The sequence below is a fragment of the Misgurnus anguillicaudatus genome, unplaced genomic scaffold (genome assembly GCF_027580225.2).
Source record: "Misgurnus anguillicaudatus unplaced genomic scaffold, ASM2758022v2 HiC_scaffold_27, whole genome shotgun sequence".
Taxonomy (NCBI): domain Eukaryota; kingdom Metazoa; phylum Chordata; class Actinopteri; order Cypriniformes; family Cobitidae; genus Misgurnus; species Misgurnus anguillicaudatus.
The window spans coordinates 2,473,109-2,491,951 of record NW_027395277.1 but is presented as its reverse complement, the minus strand read 5'-3'; the positions used below and the strand labels follow the sequence as shown (position 1 = coordinate 2,491,951).

The 18,843-nt window shown below is 34.3% G+C and overlaps 2 protein-coding genes across 4 annotated transcripts in view; both read left to right on the top strand.

Annotated features, from left to right (window-relative positions):
- Window positions 1-10,937, top strand: part of LOC141362440 (uncharacterized) — a 28,974-nt gene extending 18,037 nt beyond the window's left edge. For 2 of the 3 annotated variants that reach the window (XM_073864517.1, XM_073864516.1), the window contains exons 10-22: window positions 470-520; window positions 622-680; window positions 765-836; window positions 1,024-1,092; window positions 1,309-1,392; window positions 1,929-2,005; window positions 4,188-4,278; window positions 4,695-4,844; window positions 5,245-5,353; window positions 8,363-8,451; window positions 8,613-8,741; window positions 10,211-10,353; window positions 10,785-10,937. In XM_073864517.1, the coding sequence (XP_073720618.1) occupies window positions 470-520; window positions 622-680; window positions 765-836; window positions 1,024-1,092; window positions 1,309-1,392; window positions 1,929-2,005; window positions 4,188-4,278; window positions 4,695-4,844; window positions 5,245-5,353; window positions 8,363-8,451; window positions 8,613-8,741; window positions 10,211-10,353; window positions 10,785-10,821 (1,160 nt within the window). In that variant the 3' untranslated portion in view covers window positions 10,822-10,937. The remainder of the gene's footprint in view (window positions 1-469; window positions 521-621; window positions 681-764; window positions 837-1,023; window positions 1,093-1,308; window positions 1,393-1,928; window positions 2,006-4,187; window positions 4,279-4,694; window positions 4,845-5,244; window positions 5,354-8,362; window positions 8,452-8,612; window positions 8,742-10,210; window positions 10,354-10,784) is intronic. The other variant, XM_073864518.1, reaches the window with a different exon arrangement.
- A 764-nt stretch (window positions 10,938-11,701) lies between these two features.
- LOC141362470 (hypermethylated in cancer 2 protein-like) lies at window positions 11,702-18,204 on the top strand. Its single transcript, XM_073864575.1, has 2 exons — window positions 11,702-11,840; window positions 15,127-18,204. The coding sequence occupies exon 2, from the start codon at window positions 15,158-15,160 to the stop codon at window positions 16,571-16,573; it is 1,416 nt and encodes a 471-aa protein (XP_073720676.1). The 5' UTR covers window positions 11,702-11,840; window positions 15,127-15,157; the 3' UTR covers window positions 16,574-18,204.
- The last annotated feature ends 639 nt before the right edge of the window (window positions 18,205-18,843 follow it).

The following is an 18,843-nucleotide window of genomic DNA, read 5'->3' as shown; positions in this document are numbered from 1 at the left end:
AACCTGTCCAGGATACTGCCTCTAAAAGTTATTATAGTTTAATAACCTGTAATATTAAGTTACCTACATTCACCCCTTTTTTCGGGAATATAAATCTCTGCAAAGTTTACTAATCAGAGGTTGTGCAATGGCATGGTATCCTGGAAAACTGTGAGTGAGGTCTGCAACTAGACGGTGCCAAAATACCAGACATGTCTACATATACAGAGCGGTTGAATGACGTATCTGTCAGACTTATGAAATAATACAAAATCTGATTTGTTTGGGCGCGTATTCTCGTGTCTTTAGGTTGAGCAAACAGTCCAAGCTTAATCGTACAACAATGTGAAAAATGTCTGCAATATGCATTGATTATGTAAGACTGTTTAAACTAATCGTAACTAAATAAGGATTGTAGCTCTGTTTGTGATTATAATACAGTCCAAACTTTTATCAAGACAAACATGCAGTTTTTTTGCTTTCCTATCAGCTTATTTAAACCATCTTGATGAAGATTCTCCAGACTACAAAAATGCTGAAGGTAAAAAGATTAAATTTAATTAAATATGCTTTCTACATACCACTCTACATAGTTTTATTAGAAAAAAATGACATTTTTTTACTCCTTTAAAATCTTAACAGCTGCTTTGGTGATAGTAAAGGAGGTGGCCAATCATGCGAATGAAGTCGTAAGACAGGAGGTAATAAGTAAAAATGATTCTCATTTACTCTTTATTATTCTTCATTATAAATGGATTGAAATATAAAATGTTATTTTCAAACAGGATAACTCTCAGAAGCTCTATGAGGTTCAGTGTCGACTCGTCGGACAACATGTCATTGTCCAGCCAGGACGGGTACATTCACAAAATTCACCTTTAGATAATCTCAAAGTTGAAAGATAATTCAATAACTATGGAGGTGCTGTAATGTCAGTGATAACTTTAAATGAGACAATATACAAGTGTTTTATAGCCTTGCAATTTCAGTGATTCACAGTCCTTTAGAAACATCCGGATGTAACCATAAAGTATTTGTCCTTAGGTTTTGTTAAAGGAGGGAATCCTGATGAAATCCTCAAGGAAAGTGATGCAGCCTCGAATGTTCTTTTTAGTAAGTGACAATGTATCCACATTTAATTGGATTTAATGTCAACAATATGACAGTATTTTTGTATTTATCATGTTTAGCCCATGCATGTTTTTATGATCTTTATTCATATGACGTTTTATATCAGGTCATTGTCGTGCAATCTGATCTACTGTATAAATCTGTATTAATGTTCATTAAAATACTTGATCTGTAATAATGTTTTTTGCTCATTTACAGTTTAATGACGGTCTCCTGTATAGCACACCTTTACCATCTGGGAATTACAGAGTGAACAACATGCTTTCATTGGCTGGAATGAAGGTGAAATGTATATGTTTTTTATATATCGTTCAGAGACGAACTAAAATTACACTGTTTCACTATTTTTATTAAACAGCAGGATTTAGCATATGAGAGAGCATTTGAGCGAAAATCTGTGTAGTGCAAGATGAGTCACCAATATTTATGAGCCGCTTTCAAGTAATACCGCGGTCACACTAGACATTTCGATCCTTTTACTTCAATTCATACAGATATGAATGTGCCAGACCGAAATCACAATAATGAAAAAAAGCAACCATAACGTTGTAATGCTGCTAACACACCAAAAGCAAATGTAACTTTTGCATGAGTAGATTACATACAAAGTAAATGCAAAGACGCGAATGAATTCGTGTGGGGGCTATGCTTTTTTTGCTTTTTTAAAGGCTGAACAGCTCTTAAATTTAAAGATAAATGTTTCTTTATAATAGTAATGTTTGTTGTATTTAGATAGCATACAAATGGTGTTTTGAAACCTTTAGCAAAATTTTCATATTAGTACAATAATATTTTATATCAACCTGCTTTGTCCCCAGGTTAGTAAACGTTATCAGGAAGACTATCACGAGCTAAACATTGAAAGTGTTCAACGATCTTTTATCCTGTCTGCCAGGTGAGAAATTATTATTTATTATTTTACACTGTTAAGCACTTTATAAATATGTTTATTTATCTAGGGATGCACCGAATGTTGGGATACCGGCCGAAAATGCATCTTGTCTGACGCTTCCACAATGCCAGCATGTTTGGTGCATTTGAAGAGTTTCGTTGCAAAACGAGATAAATCCATTTTTTTTAATTTTTGTCAAAACATGTTTATTATTATGTTATCATGTTATTATTTTGTTTTATGGTGCTACTTAGCTGTATTTTTTAAGTTATGAAGGTTTAAATCAAAACAAACCAACTGCAGTTGAATTGATATTAATTGGAATGCACAACCAAAAAACGAGATTTCTGAACAATTGTGGTTATCTTGTTTTGCAACGGAACTCTTCATTTATAAACCATGCATACCTCTCATTAGTTGCTATTTGATGGCATCATCAAAAACATTATTCTTTGATAAAATGTATTCGGTCTTTTCACTTTTGACCGAAAATGCTTTTTCAGCCGAATAGTTTCAGTTGCCGAACATTCCCATTAGGGGTGGGCCGATACGATATTTGGTATCAATATTAGTCCGATATTTGCAAAAATGGCTGGATCGAATATCGAAGAGGCCGGGGAGTACAATCCGATCCAATACCAACACAGACCTTGTCATGGCAACTTGGGGTAAAGCGCGACTTGCTGAGCAACATGAATTTGCACAAAGTTGCACTTTAAATTGTCCAAAGTTACACCTTAACATTTTGAATTGTTTTGCTGACTAACAAAAAATGTTGCCTCTAGTCTGTTTGAAACATTTAAATAAAAATGAAGCAGCAGTATTGCACAATGTTTCATTGAGTTTTGAATTTGCTTTTTGTACGGCTAACAAATGTGTTATTTGCAGCTTAATTGATTAAAATGGCGATAGAGATGGTATTGGATCGGTATCGGTATCGACAGATACTCAAAGTTGTGGTATCGAGATCGGTATCAGACATGAAAAAGTGGTATCGGCCCAGCCCTAATTCCCATATGTAATTTTTTTTTTAATTTATATATTTCAAAATATACAAAAATCACCAAAAAATATACTTTGGAATATGTTTACAGAAATATATTTTGGAATATGTTTACAGAAATATATTTTGGAATATGTTTACTTCACCGATATATTTTGGGGCCATTTTTTGTATATTTTGAAATATATTTTAAAAATAAATACATTTTAAAGCATTTAGCCCTCCATATATTAAAAAGAAAGAAATACATTCACGTCGCATTGGAAGAAAAACTTTGTTTATGATATGAACCTGTAAACATAACAGTTTTAAAAAGGTTCAAATTAAATATATTTTCAACTTCAAAAATATACTTTATAAAATTAACTTCTATTTAGCATATATTTAAAATATTTTTGGTAAAGAATACCTTTTTGCTATAGACGGTTTCATCGGACGCACGTGATACACGTCTGGATCCTAACCTTACTTCCGGTTTTGTTTTTTTTAAGGTCTGACTAGTTGCTAAATTGATCTCTTGAACAAATGCCTCGTCGAAAATAACAAATGTTTTGGTTTCCTAAGTAATCTATGTGTTGTTGTTTTTTTGCTTGTTACATAAATATACTACGTTTAAAGGACTTTGTTGTTATTTATTCTTACCGGAAGTTACGTGCAGCCGCTTGTTTATGTTGTTACTGCTGAAACGGTCTATATGGGATGTAAAATTAAAAATGTATTTGGTTGCCCTCGAAATACATTTTGAAATATATGTTGATATATGAAGGTTAAAACTAAATATATTTCCAAATTCAAAAATATATTCAATTGAGCATTACCTTCCACAAAAATGTATTTAGCATATATTTAAAATACATTTTTGGCAAGAACTGCAAAAACAATAAAATCTGGTGTAGTTAAACACATATATTTAAATAATAACAACTATGGCCTTGGGGATAGCAAGTGTCCACTGGTTTGACACATTACAGTACAATCTCACATGAAACAACATGTCATCTGGGGTTTGGGTATACCTTTCTCATTTCACATACAGTACTGCTTGTTACATATTGTATAGCAGGGAAATACGCATATTCAGATGCAGGTTGAGACATTGGTCTTATATATTACTGGCTAGTTGAAGTACCTTGCAACTTTATCTGACCCTTTGCCAACTCCAAACTCTCATTCTTTTCAAAGTTCTGCTGTATGCCGAGATCAGTGGCTGCAAGCGATTTCCACCGCCATCGAAGATTACAACAAAGACAATTCAGTTAAAAACCCTGAGATGGTAAAACAATTTATTCATATGAAACATTTGTCACACATTTAAGAATGTATATAACCATAATAGGATCTGATAGGATTGCTTCCAATGTATGCATCAAACCTTAAATATATGAGTGTTTAACATATACATCTTAACCGGTGATTTATACGCGACAAGCAAGCACAAGAGTACCAAGAATTGGACGTATTTATCTGTAAAGCATTTTACACAACAAGCAAATTCCTACCGCTGAAACATTACTATAAGTTCATCCACCTAAAAATCTAGCCCCGCCTCCAAAGAACCATTCAGACAAGTTTGTCTGCAATAATCAACAGCATACCGCAGATGCTCTCAGAAGTTAAAATATTTCTTTAATGATATGTCTAAGGTGTTAACTGTCAATGTTTAAAGCTGCCTTGATGACACGTTTGTAGCAGGTAACCCAAGATGTTACAGATAATGATGCCCAGCTGGGAACCAAAGCCCCAATATGGATCCCAGACCAGCGGGCGACCATGTGCATGATCTGCACCTGTGAGTTTACCCTCACCTGGAGACGTCACCACTGTAGAGCTTGTGGAAAGGTGAGAAGATCAAAGACCCTCCTTGGTATTAATCCATCCTCTGTAATCTGATCATGAATGGATAGCGCTGTAAACAGGGGTAAAGCACTTGTGCATCATTTCTTTGCGGGTTAGACAGGGAAGGGCAACGTTTCCATGAGTAAAGACGTTCAGAAGATTATAGTGCGTTATTATAATCCAGCACCTTTGTTACTGTGAACTCTCTTATAAGAGACTGATCAGTAAATAAGGCAGGCTTTTTTGGGGTGGGCAACCATTCACTTGACAGATGAAACCAAATGTAAACAAGGCTGAAAGAGACCTACATGTCATACATCACATAGATGCTCTTTCTTTTAAACCTTTTTTGCGTAATAATTGTTGACAGGATGGTTTATGGGTGCTTGTGCGTTTTCTTTAGGTTGTGTGTCAAGCCTGCTCGAGTAACAAGCATCCATTAAAATATCTGAAGAATCAGCATGAACGAGTGTGTGATCTGTGCTTTGCTGTTCTGCAGAGGAGAAATTCAGGTTCATCGCACACACACACAATCCCTACATTTATTTACCAACTGAATCATCTGTCTGTTCAAACATATTGGTGATTAGATAATCACAAGTACATTTGATGTCCAAAGTCTTCATTTATCAAATGTTAAGAATTTGGTACTCATTGTCATGGATCAAAAGATGTTACAGGCAATAACAACATAATATTTTCTGTAAACATTGTCCTTTAGCTAAAAAAAAATCATAATTTCCTGTTGTTTAACATAGTGTCAACTCTGTTACTGTCAAACTCTGTTACCAAGGTAGAGTGACAGTGTTGACAGTATGTAACAGAACTGGCAGTCATACACAGAGTATCTCTCTCTCTAGCTGTTTCTCAATATGCGTTCTTGTCTGTACTTGTGTTCTTGTGGAAACGTCATCAGTTGCAGACCAAGTACTGTTCCAAATCAAAGTTCGCATCAAACCCAAGTTCACATAAAATCCCCGGATGTGTTCTTGATCCACCCATTTTATCGAGAAAGCATCAGAGGAGCTTGTGTGGAAAAAAAATTGTGAAATAAGATTTCGTTTTTCTTAAACACTTAATTCAAGTAAAATTTTCTCACCCCATTGGCTGATATTTTTGCTTGTTTTAAGGACAAATTCACTTAAATTGTATATTTTTTGTCTAAAAACTAGTATTGTTTTCTTAGGTCATTTTTCTTATCAAGAAAATACATCTTGATTTAAGAATTTTTAGATATTTCTGATGAAAACAAGAAAAAAATACTAAGGAAGAAAGTCATTTTTTGCAGTGCTCTCTCTCTCTCTCTCTCTCTCTCACTGCAAAAAATGACTTTTTCACTTAGTATTTTTTTTTTTTTCAGTAGAAATATCTAAAAATTCTTAAATTAAGATGCTTTTTCTTGATGAGCAAAATGACCCAAGAAAATAAGTCTAGTTTTAAGACAAATAATATACAATTTAAGTGAAATTGTCCTTTAAACAAGCAAAATTATCTGCCAATGGGGTGAGAAAAAAAATTGTGAAATAAGATTTCTTTTTTCTTAAACACTTAATTCAAGTAAAAATTTCTCACCCCATTGGCAGATATTTTTGCTTGTTTTAAGGACAAATTCACTTAAATTGTATATTTTTTGTCTAAAAACTAGTATTGTTTTCTTAGGTCATTTTTCTTATCAACACTGAAAAAAATGACTCATTGAATTTAATCAAATTTTTTAAGGTAAGTGGTTGCAATCAATTTATTTAAGCTACATTTAAACAAAAGTTTTATATTTTATTTTACGTTACTAATCTTTTTTGTTTAAATGTAGCTTAAATAAATTGATTGCAACCACTTACCTTAAAAAAATTGATTAAATTCAATGAGTCATTTTTTTCAGTGAAGAACATACATCTTGATTTAAGAATTTTTAGATATTTCTGATGAAAACAAGAAAAAAATACTAAGGAAGAAAGTAATTTTTTGCAGTGCTCTTTCTCTCTCTCTCTCTCTCTCTCTCTCTCTCTCTCTCACACACAAACACACACACACACACACACACACACACACACACACACACACACACGACTGTCAACACTGTTACTCTGCCTTGGTAACAAAGTTGACACACTGCAAAAAATTACTTTGTTAACTTTAGAAAAAAATTCTTAGTATTTTTGTCTTATTTTCAGTAAAAATATCTAAAAATTCTTAAATTAAGATGCTTTTTCTTGTTGAGCAAAACGACCCAAGAAAAATAAGTCTAGTTTTAGACCAAAAATATCAAATTTAAGTGATTTTGTGCATAAAACAAGCAAAAAAATCTGCCAATGGGGTAAGCAAATTTTTCTTACATTTTTCTTGAATTTGGTTTTTAACTCTTTCCCCGCCATTGACGAGATATCTCGTCAATTAAGAGAAAACGCTTCCCCGCCAATGACGAGATTTTCCGTCTTTCCGCAATACCGCTATTGTCCACTAGGTGGCGCACTTCCGCAACTTTTAAACCCGGAAGTATTGCCCTCTGACAAGCTGCTGCATGTCCGTGTCTGTTTTAAAGATCGCTCTGAATGGGATCTCTATGAAAACTCCGTCACAAAAATGGAATTATCTCTGCTTTTTGCTCAAAATGTGGTGTTTTTGCAGAAACCTACCCATATTCAAAAGCTGATTACAAAAGAACCACTGAAGGTAGGAAGAAACGGTTTTTTTTGTTTGAAAGCAGAGGGTCTGTTCTTTCATTTGGTATATTGTATGTTTATATATTCAAAGAAGAACATTTTCTGGAAGGCATTAAACTTTGGTGAAAATCATGAAAAACGCTGGCGCTGGCTGGCAACTTTTTTAAAAAACGCTGGCGGTGAAAGAGTTAAGATAAATGTTCAAGATTTTTTTGCTTACCCCATTGGCAGATTTTTTTGCTTGTTTTATGCACAAATCACTTAAATTTGATATTTTTGGTCTAAAAACTAGACTTATTTTTGGGGTCGTTTTGCTCATCAAGAAAAAGCATCTTAATTTAAGAATTTTTTGATATTTTTACTGAACAATTTTTTTCCTGAAAATAATTTTTTGCAGTGTAATTAGAGAAAATGTTTCTTATTCCATTTGCAGATTTTTTTGCTTGTTTTAAGCACAAATTTGCTTAAATTGTATATGTTTTTTTAAAAAACTATTTCATTTTGCTCATCAAGAAAATACATCTTCATTTAAGAATTTTTAGATATTTGTACTGAAAACAAGACAAAAATACTAAGTAAGAAAGTCATTCTTTGCAGTGCACTGACAAATTTGGACAACAAGAAATCATGATTTTCAGCTATATAAGACACGTTTTACAAAAACCTATTATTTTGTCATGGCTTGTAACATCTTGTGATCCATGACAATTAGTACTAAATTAATAAAATAATTATTAATACAAACATTTTAAAAGAAACAAATAATGAGTTTGTTCACTGTGTAATTGTAGTTATGTAATCACCTGTATGTTTGTGTTGGTTTGTGTTAAATAAGATCATGTGTTTCTTTACTAATAATAGGTGACCAGGGACCCAGCAATACAGCTCTGACACCTAATGGCAAATCTTTCCACAAAAGGGCCAAGAAAATACCAGCAACACTGAAAGAGGTGACAATCCAACAACTTTTTACACTGTCTTTTAATTCCCAGCAAAGCCAGCTAGATCTAAAGTCAGACGTTTGATATGAGACGTAAATCTGGTCCACATTGGAACTAGATCTGATTGGTTAACTCTGAAATCAGAGTCGTTGTTCATTGATTTATTTTAGGTGTCGGCTAACACGGACGGATCCTCGATGAACGGCTACCTAGAGCGGACGAAGGGCAATAAGAAACAGTGGAGAAGATTCTGGTTTGTCATCATGAATAAAGTTCTGTACACGTATGCTGCCAGTGAGGTAATCATTTATAAATCCCAAATTATATGAATTAAATAAACTTTTTCACCCCAGAGAAAACTGTTCAAAGTCAACCTGAAACAAACATGATTTAATGTATTCCTGAAAGACACAAAAGTTGGGTGGGACTTGATTTTGTCGATGGCTGGTGAGAAGTGGTCTGTATTTAACAGGTTGTTCAAGGGGAGGGGCTTAAATGTTTGAATAATGCACACTGGTTATTCATGCATGTTTACACTGCAAAAAAAGACTTTCTTAGCATTTTTGATACAAATATCTAAATTTTTTTAAATCAAAATGCATTTTTGATAAAATAAATCTAGTTTTTAGACAAAAAATATTGAATTGAAGTGAATTTCTGCTTAAAACAAGAAAAAAATCTGTCAATGGAATAAGCAATTTTTTCTTTAAATTTTTTTTAAGTGTTTAAGAAAAAAAAAATTGCAGATTTTTTTTGCGCGTTTTAAGCACAAATTTACTTCAATTTGATCGTTTTTGTCTAAAAACTAGACTTATTTACTCAGGTCATTTTGCTCATCAAGAAATGCATCTTGATTTAAGAAATTTTATATTTGTTCTTAAAACAAGACAGAAATACTAAGTAAGAAAGTCATTTTTGAAGTGTATACGAATGAATGGGGTACTTTATAACTAAAGTTCACAAATTCCCCATAATTGTGATTGTACGACATTTGAGAACATCCAAATTGTTGGGCAGACATTTTTCAATTACTATAACATCCTAACAACAACTAACGTTCTTGAAATTTGTTTATAGGAAAGGTTTCGAACATAAAATAATGCCAAAGTATCTTATATTAATTTTTTTATAATTTAAACATCATTTTTACATTTGCCTTAATGCCCTGCCTACCATCTTACAATTTTAAGATACAAAAAAAAAGAGTTTTATTATTAAAAAAGGGGGTTGTATATAAAGAATAAAGTGACACATGTCATAAATGTATCAAGCTTTTTATAGTACATCATTCCCATTGACACAAAAATATGCATGTCATGTCATTGACTCATATGAATGCACCATTAGTCAGTTTGGATACAATTGTCTGTCAAATGCATAAATGTAAAAGTTATGTATCCTACGTATTCCTCATTACATCACCGAGACTGGGCGGGTTGAGTTTCTGAACACCAAATAGCTGTGATGTTAATGTGGCCAGTCATGTGTAAATGTTTCTAATGATTGTTTTCTCAGATTGGTTTCTAGTTTTTTTCTACAGCGAGAATACAAAATGTTCACAAAGTACACTTTACTTCATAATTTTTGTTTTTAAATAAAGATTTTTCAACGCTTTAACGTTTTGAACAATTCTGTGTGAAGTGAAGGGATTCACGATTTCTCCTCTTTATATTTGCCTTTCTTTGAATTTTTTTGTCTCTTATTTTCTTTATAATAAACAAACAGCAAATCTACCTATATATTCCAGCATTTCTTTTTTTTTCTCCAGGATGTAGCTGCTTTGGAAAGTCAACCACTTCTTGGATTCTCTCTGAAATCTGTGAATCCAGAAACTTCGATGCAATTTAAACTTTACCACAAAAACACTCTTTACTACATTTTCAAGGCAAATGACAGCCAAGCCTGTCAAAGGTACTTTTTATATGAAAATATCTTACATAGATTAATGCAATACTAGCCCTCAAGCTGTTGACAAACCCCAAATTAGTTGTTCTTTATTAAGCATTCAGTATTTCTGTATATGAGCATTGTGTTAGCAACCCAAAAGTTGTGGGTTTGATTCCATTATACACACATACTGATAAAATAAGCCCGATTCTCATCAATTGCATATAAATAGCATTAGAGATGTGTGCTGTTAAGTGAACGGGAAGGACTGATGTATCACATGCAAGGAAAATTTGACTTTGGCATATGCATTGCATAACTTTTCAAAAGGCGTGCTATTTATATGCAATTGATGAGAATGGATTGAATAAAATATAGCTTGAATGCAGTACAAGTCCTTTTCTGCCAAATGCATATGCAGTTTACATAATTTCATATACATTTTTTTCTCATAGGTGGATTGAAGCTTTTCAGGAAGCCATGGTTCTTTAAAATTACTGAAAGTGTGACGTTTCCAAAGGCATCAGACTTGAGAAAGACCCAAAGTTATTTCATCACACTGCAAAAAATGATTTTCAAGAAAAAAATTCTTAGTATTTTTGTCTTGTTTTCAGTAAAAATATCTAAAATTCTTAAATTAAGATGCTTTTTCTTGATGAGCAAAATGACCCAAGAAAATAAGTCTAGTTTTAGACAAAAAATATCAAATTTAAGTGATTTTGTGCATAAAACAAGCAAAACAATCTGCCAATGGGGTAAGCAAATTTTTCTTGAATTTAGTGTTTAGGAAAAATTTTCAAGATATTTTTTGTCTAAAACTAGACTTATTTTCTTGGGTCATTTTGCTCTTCAAGAAAAAGTGTCTTAATTTAAGAATTTTTATATATTTTTACTGAAAACAAGACAAAAATACTAAGAATTTTTTTCTTGAAAACAGTTTTTTGCAGTGCACTTATATTAGTTACTTTTATATGTGGCTCATCATTGCATTTGTTATTCTATTATCTTTTAAGTTGGGCTAATGATTTTACATACAATGAATATTTTTTATTAGTTATTAAATATATTACCTACTATTGTAATGCTTAAAACAGTGAAATATTGTCATCATGCCATTATATTTGTTTACAGCTATATGTTTAGTATTAAAAAAAATCAATGGAATTTATCTGTTCATTGCACTCAATAAATATATTTTTTATAAAACTTTTTAATTGTTTATTTTTATACATTTACAACTATATTTATTTATACTGTTGAATGATGTTTAAATTTACTAAACTATTAATTGCTAGTACTAATACAAAAGTTGTTTTATGTGAATAAACTAACCACATGCTAAAGTGAAAACTCAGGTTAAAGGGTAAAATCATGGTAATACCTCAGCAGGACAGGTAGGGGGTGAGATTGATCTCAGATGGGTTAGGGGTCATGCTGCCTACGTCACAGGATCCTAAGATGGCGTTTTGATGACGACGGGAGAAGTGAGGACCCCTGCCCTTGTTTTAAAGGTATTTGTGATGTATATACACTTTTGATCTCGCATATATACGATATAAACCTCGCTGTTGTGTTGAATGGATGAAATGTTTAGCATTTGGAGGGATTTGTGTAACCGTAGTGCTATTAAACACGTTTCTGCCTAGCTTACCTAATCGTACCAGCCTGGCAAGGTATCGTTTCCTGTTGTCTTTTTTCTTAAACGGTCTTTAAATGCTTCAGTATACACTTCTTCGAAAATATCAATGCCATCGTATAAAATGTATAACATGATTCATTTGATACATAGGCAGATAAACGCGTTATTTGTATGAAGCGATTAGTGACCGCAGTTCCGCATTTATTAAGACGGATACGTGTATTTTACTACCAAACGCCCGTATGTTTTCACAAGCCTTTCAAATCGCCCGTGTTTTCACAAACCCTCATGTTTTCACATGCCCGGGCTTGTGTGTTTAGTTTACATAGTTTTGAAGAGTGTATTTTATGTTTATTTGATAAAACCTCACGGTTTATTATGCGCGCTACTTCAGTTTTTAATCCAAGACCAGCCCTCATTAATTAGCGCATGCGCACATTGCGCGCTGTTCTGGGGTTTTACCGTGTATCATTTATAATCAATTTTATCAAACTTAATGCAAGATAACCGAAATGAAAACAAGCGTAATTGTTAATACTAAAACTGTGACCACATTGATATAATGTACATTAAATGAAAATGCCAACATGAAAAATACTATAGTATTTTACTAGGGGCTAGGGCTGTGCGGTATTAAAAGAAAATGCGATAGAAAATATATAGAAACATGCGATAAAATATATTTTAATTATATCAGGGAAAAAAGCATTGCAGCAACTACTGAAAGTGTGAACAGCAATGTTTTACGGTTAAATAAAACTTTTCTAAAAAAAAAAAGAAATCTAAAAATAAAAAAATATCACCACCATCATGCGCAGTTGCACATGCATGCATATTCCACTAGCATCCACGTGCCATATACTATATTATCCACCTAAAACTTTGACTATATGTTACTTTTTGAAGTATTAAAATTAAATCGAATTTATTGCGAACCATCTGCAAATGCATATCGCGGTATGCGCTATTAATTTTTGTGAGTCCTTGTATTTACTGTGGTAGATAAAATAGTTATTGAACCTTACTATAGTAAATACTATAATGTACTATAGTAATTTTATTATACTACTGAAGTATACTACAGTTTATTGTAGTAAATAGTATATACCATATTATTTTTCGTGTGATGGTAACCAGTGACGGCTGGTGACTTTTTTTTCGATGTCGCACGATGCGAAACTCGTCATAACATGTATTTAGCCCGTCATATGTGTGGCTCGTCATTTCAAAATATGTACTCAGTCATGTTAACTTATGTGCGTCACGTGTGATGTCAAAATACGAGCCTGCTGCAGACGCGTCTAAAGAAGTTATAATTAAAGAGATGCTCGCGTTTGCCAGATACTCGCTTAATCTCATGCATAATCAGAGTTTAGGGTTAAGTTAGCATCTTGCGAGTATTTTGTGAACACGAGCGGGTGATTCTCACAAAATCCAGATTTAGAAAGTGTCCAGCATCAGAATGTTTACAAAGCCCTTGAAGCCATTTTTTATTAAGGTCTGACCTTACTATAACCATTATTTTTAGAGGATTTAAAAATATTTCTTATAGAATATTTAAATTTTTTAGATTATCATAAACAGAAATTATCATTATCGCAACATGGTATAACATTAAATATATGCATTTACAAACTCATGTTTCGGTAATGAGAACTAAAATAAAAAGTTGTCTAGGTACTATAATAAACAAAATATCAACTTTTATCTGGAGAGAAATAAGAAGAACTGCTTACCTGGTAGCCATCTTGAGTGTCACAGTCAATTATGTCCCTTCCAACTAATTTAAAAAAAAATGTTAGTTCCTTGAGGGCTTAAACAATGATTGAAAATTGTTGCGGAGGATGAGAAAATTGGTTTTGGACACATTTATATTCCTTATTATTGTCTCTTTTTTCCAATGATCACCAAATACCACATGTTTCTTTACTGTAAATGTTTATAGTATAACATGCACTGAAACTTTTTCTTTTTTAGATTTTTTAATTATAAATATTTCCATGTCAAAGAACCCAATTACAGTCATGGACACATTGCGGTAATAAAAATTTCGCCCTTAAATGTGGAAAAAAACAACAAAATTGGTTTGTATGATGTAATTTGAAATCATGTGCAAAATAGTACATGAAGAGATGTTTGTAACTGTATGCTTCTTATTTTGATACTCTTTGCATTTTGTTTTTTTATCAAAATGTTTCATGACACCTCATAAGTCTAATTTCGCGAGAATCACCCTCATGTGTACTCAGAGTTTAGTGTTAAGTTAGCGTCTTGTGAGTTTTTTTATGTGAACATGGGCGTCTCTTTTATCATAAATCCTAGTGACGCGTGTGCAGCAGGCACGTATTTTGATATGAAGCATGATGCACATGGTTCACATAACACCCCAAACACATATTTTGAATTTGCGCCCCTTGTAAGAGATGGTAACGGTAGTTAAAAAAAGCAAATGTAGTGCAATTATTGCTTAAGAATCTTAATGTAATTTAATTAGGGATGCACCGATATGGAAATTTTGGCCAATACCGATAACCGATAACTCTTTATATTTGGGGGCCGATAACGATATATATAGGTCGATAAAAAATCATATTAATTTCACAATGAAAAACTCCCAGACCGCGGACATCTTGTCTTTGCGCTAGACTAGCATACTCTTTCTTAAGCCTCGCAACATGTGTCATCTTCGTGCTATGTCACAGAAAGCACCAATCAAAACTCCACATGGCCAGCAATGAGCAAGTGAAGTGGTTCAACAAACCAAAATAATCCATTATTTATCGGCTTTCATTTATCGGCCTAATTTTGCTATCAGACTGATAACCGATAATATTAAAAATAAGCAGTTATCGGCCGATAACGATATATCGTGCATCCCTAAATTTAATACGTAAACAATGTTTTGTTTTATTATTATTTTTAAGTCAGTGGTGGCTACAAATGTACCACATTTATATTGTAGTAACTTGTTATTTTGGTGAAAATTATAGTTGCTGTGGTAATTTATTTTGTAAGGGACATTTTCAGATTTAATGCTAGGTCTTTAAAAGAAACATTTAGTACCAGGTGACACCTCAATACCACATAAAAAGCATCTTGTTTGCATACTTCTTAGACACCATATTTAATGTTTGTAACCATGTCGTCCTGTCTTACAGTGACACCAATGCAAGACATCAAGGGTAGGCGATGGAGCTCCCCAATTACGCCAGTCAGCTGCTTCTCCAGCTCAACCAACAGCGCTCCAAGGGCTTCCTGTGCGACGTCATCATCATGGTCGACAACACGCTTTTCCGAGCCCACAAAAGCGTCCTCGCCGCCACCAGCCACTACTTCAAATCCCTCGTTCTTCACGACAACCTCATCCACCTCGACCCTGATATGGTGGACCCGGTTGTTTTCCAACAGATCCTGGACTTTATTTACACAGGCAGATTCTCAGACGAGACCCTCGAAAGTCTGGATTTGAGTTCGCTGCTCACAACAGCTAACTTTCTCCAGCTTAATGACCTCGCTAACCTGTGCTCCAGTAAGATCAACCAGAATGGCTCCCTCGGTAACCTGGCTCGTGGGATGTCCTTACGAGTGCAGAGGTATTCCTCTCCTACCTCAAACAAATCTTCGGGCCGATTGTACGACAGGGGAATCGAGGAGCATTCATCGGACACGGAAACGTACACGTGTATGACCCCTCCCAAAAAGAGGCATAATGTTGAAAGTAGGTACATTTCGAGGAAAAAGCAAGACTTGGGGTTGGATTTGTCAAAGAAAAATTTGAATATCGAAATGAACGCCAATGAAGTTTTCGTACCAAGAACGATCTCCAACAACGTGCAGCCGGGAATAAATGGAAAATGCGTTCCAAAGGAGGAAAAGTGGATCATTCCTTTGGATGGAGCTCAGGAGAGGAAAAAGGAGGGATCTCGTAGAAAATCCAAGGTTAATGGTTACATTCCTATGGGAAAGCCTGGAAATCAACTAAGTCAGAATCAAACGTTTACCGTCCAGTTGTCTGTGAAGAAAGAGAAAGATAGTGGAGGAAAAACGCAAGATGATACGCCAAACGGCAGCACCAATTTCGTGTATCAAAAGGAGACCTTTTTGAAAGAATCCGAAGGGGAAAACCCCTACGTTTGCATACCGTGTGAAAAGGGCTTCCCTTCTTCCGAAAGCCTCAAATCTCACGTGGAAACCCATATTGTTGAAGACATGGATGTGAAGGTTGAAGATGACGACGAGGAGGAGGAGGAAGGCAACGGAGACCCTGGAGTCACAAGAGTCTCGCAAAAAGCTCCCGAGAACCTGGAGCGAAGCCCACCGAAGTCGCTCAAAGACGCAGACACCGTGCGTCCGTTCCCATGCAACATCTGCGGCAAGATGTTCACGCAGCGAGGAACGATGACGCGCCACATGCGCAGCCACCTCGGCCTGAAGCCGTTCGCGTGCGAGGAGTGCGGGATGCGCTTCACCAGGCAATATCGACTCACCGAGCACATGCGTGTCCATTCGGGGGAGAAACCGTACAAGTGCCAGGTCTGCGGGGGCAAGTTTACGCAACAAAGAAACCTCATTAGTCACATGCGGATGCATACCTCACCGTCCTAGGACAGGTCAAAGAGTCCGAAACTTCAGCGATACCTCAGATTTTCATATTAGCTTTGGTCTGGGTGAAAGACGAGCTGAATTTGCGTTTGTTTTCAAACGTTAAAAAAGCCAACTCCAGCTATACCTCTTTATTACGTTCTTTAATATTCTCGTGCATGAATTATTATCATTAGTGTGTACTAGTTAAAAACAAAGTTTATCCACTTAGAGATGTAGTTTAAATGATCGTATAATCCTCTCAGAATTGAAGCGAACGAATGTTTTGTTTTGTTTTTACAGCTGTGATACTTCTCGAATGTAATTGATAACGAATCTTATTTCGTTTACGCTTCGGATACGGACCTCTATAGTAATGCTATCTAGATTGTTTACTTGAATACACAAACTTGCTACCTCAGATTAAACCAAACCCTCTGTTAAGCCTGTATGAGATTAAGACTACGCGTTAGATACGTTCGCCGTCTTCCACGTTTCAGTCGTTAGCTTTCTTGCAGGATTTTCAAATAATAAGCTGGCATCCGTTCCGGAAGGAAACACACTGCCTGTTTTAATGTAAACTTTTAAGGGGGAAAGCCAATACTTCACTATAGAGACGCGATCTGGGTGTTTTGATGTACAGTTCCAAAGAAATATTGAATGTTGAAATGCTAAAGAAATACTGTAAAACTATAACCAAATCTATATTCTTGCTAAATATTTAAGTCTAATTTATGCTTCGATTCAGGTTTATATTTGAGTCTTCTTTCTTTATTTCGGGGTTTTTTCTTTTTTTTTCTCCAATGCTTTAACCAATGGCTTTATTTATATGGCATGTTGTGCGTATTTGCTTTACCGATGTGGCATGTGAATTGTCCTTATAAAATTGAAGTTAGATTTAGCGTTCATGCGTTTAGTGTTGAAATGAGACCAAAAGCGATACCTAGTGTAAATATTTTTATTCATGTGATGTACGTTGCTTATGGTGTATCACATACTTTTACTCTTTTAGATATTTCTAACTGTGCTTTAATTTCTTTATGAGATGTTTATTTTAAACTACCTCTGGGTGTTTTGTATGTTTTTGCATGCTGGAGGGCTCTCAAAATCTTATTTTGAGGTTGTGTTATTGGTTTTATAGCTGTTTTGGCAAATATGAAAAGGGTACTTTAAATAATAGATTCTTCATTGTTTGGTTTCTTTTTGTTTTGTTTGACACTGTCTGTAAATCAATAAAAATAATTGAGAATATTCAGGAACTTTTTAATAGTTATGGACTTGAAACTTAACTTCAAAACTGTGACACTTACACGTCCTTTACGAACCTCAGGGAACATTTTAGCACCGATAAATTTTAAACCATAAAGCGCCATTAACCAATGATTTTGCAGCTATGTTTTGTCTGTGTTTGTTCAGATGTATTTCAATATTCTCCACAACCCAATAAGCCTTCAGAAGCTTCGGCAGCTTTTATTACCACTCTCAGTACAGGTCTTTGTGTACGTTTTTGGTTTAATGTGGTTTACAGATGCTCAAAAAAATACAGACACTAAAGTATTTGCAACCTGTTTGTTAAAACCAAAGCACACTCTTTGATGAATTTAAGGTCCTATGTATATAACATTGTTCTCAGTTATGACATGAAATAAAATTAAATGCTGATCAAATATTTGCTTTGCCATTTTATTTCATTTTTTAATAATGTTGATCATTTCAATCCTACTTTCGGTTTTAATTTAGGTTCAATCAAGCACTTCAAATGTTTGCATTATTTCATTATATGCATAGTTTGAATTTTGTAAGAGATTATGGGGGTCCCCCAACGAAGCCCCCTCTTCATTATAGGGTTGCCGTGATCCTGGATCAACATTTTTTGTTAGTCCTAGATCAACCCCAAATTACCCTTTACTCAAACCCTAATTACCCCCCCCCCCCTTAAATTAGTGTAAAATAATAGTTTGGGGAAAATTTTAAAAGCTCCGAACCCAATTCTAAATCTAACAATCTGTCAATACCTCCAAAAAAACAGCATGAGGTGCACTTCAGTTTAAATTTCTTTTAGAAATATTTTGGGTTCATTGCGAAATTGGGACATATAATAGACAGTATTGTTTTGGGGCAGCGCAGCATGAGAACTTTAAATTCATGTAGTACTTTAATTTCAATAAAAACCAGGGGACCCCCTAATTTATATTTTTGTGCTTTATAGGGGGTCTGGGACCACCCCAGCCCCCCTCAATTCGAACACTGATTATATAATTATGGGTCAGTTTCCCGGACAGGGTTTAGATTAA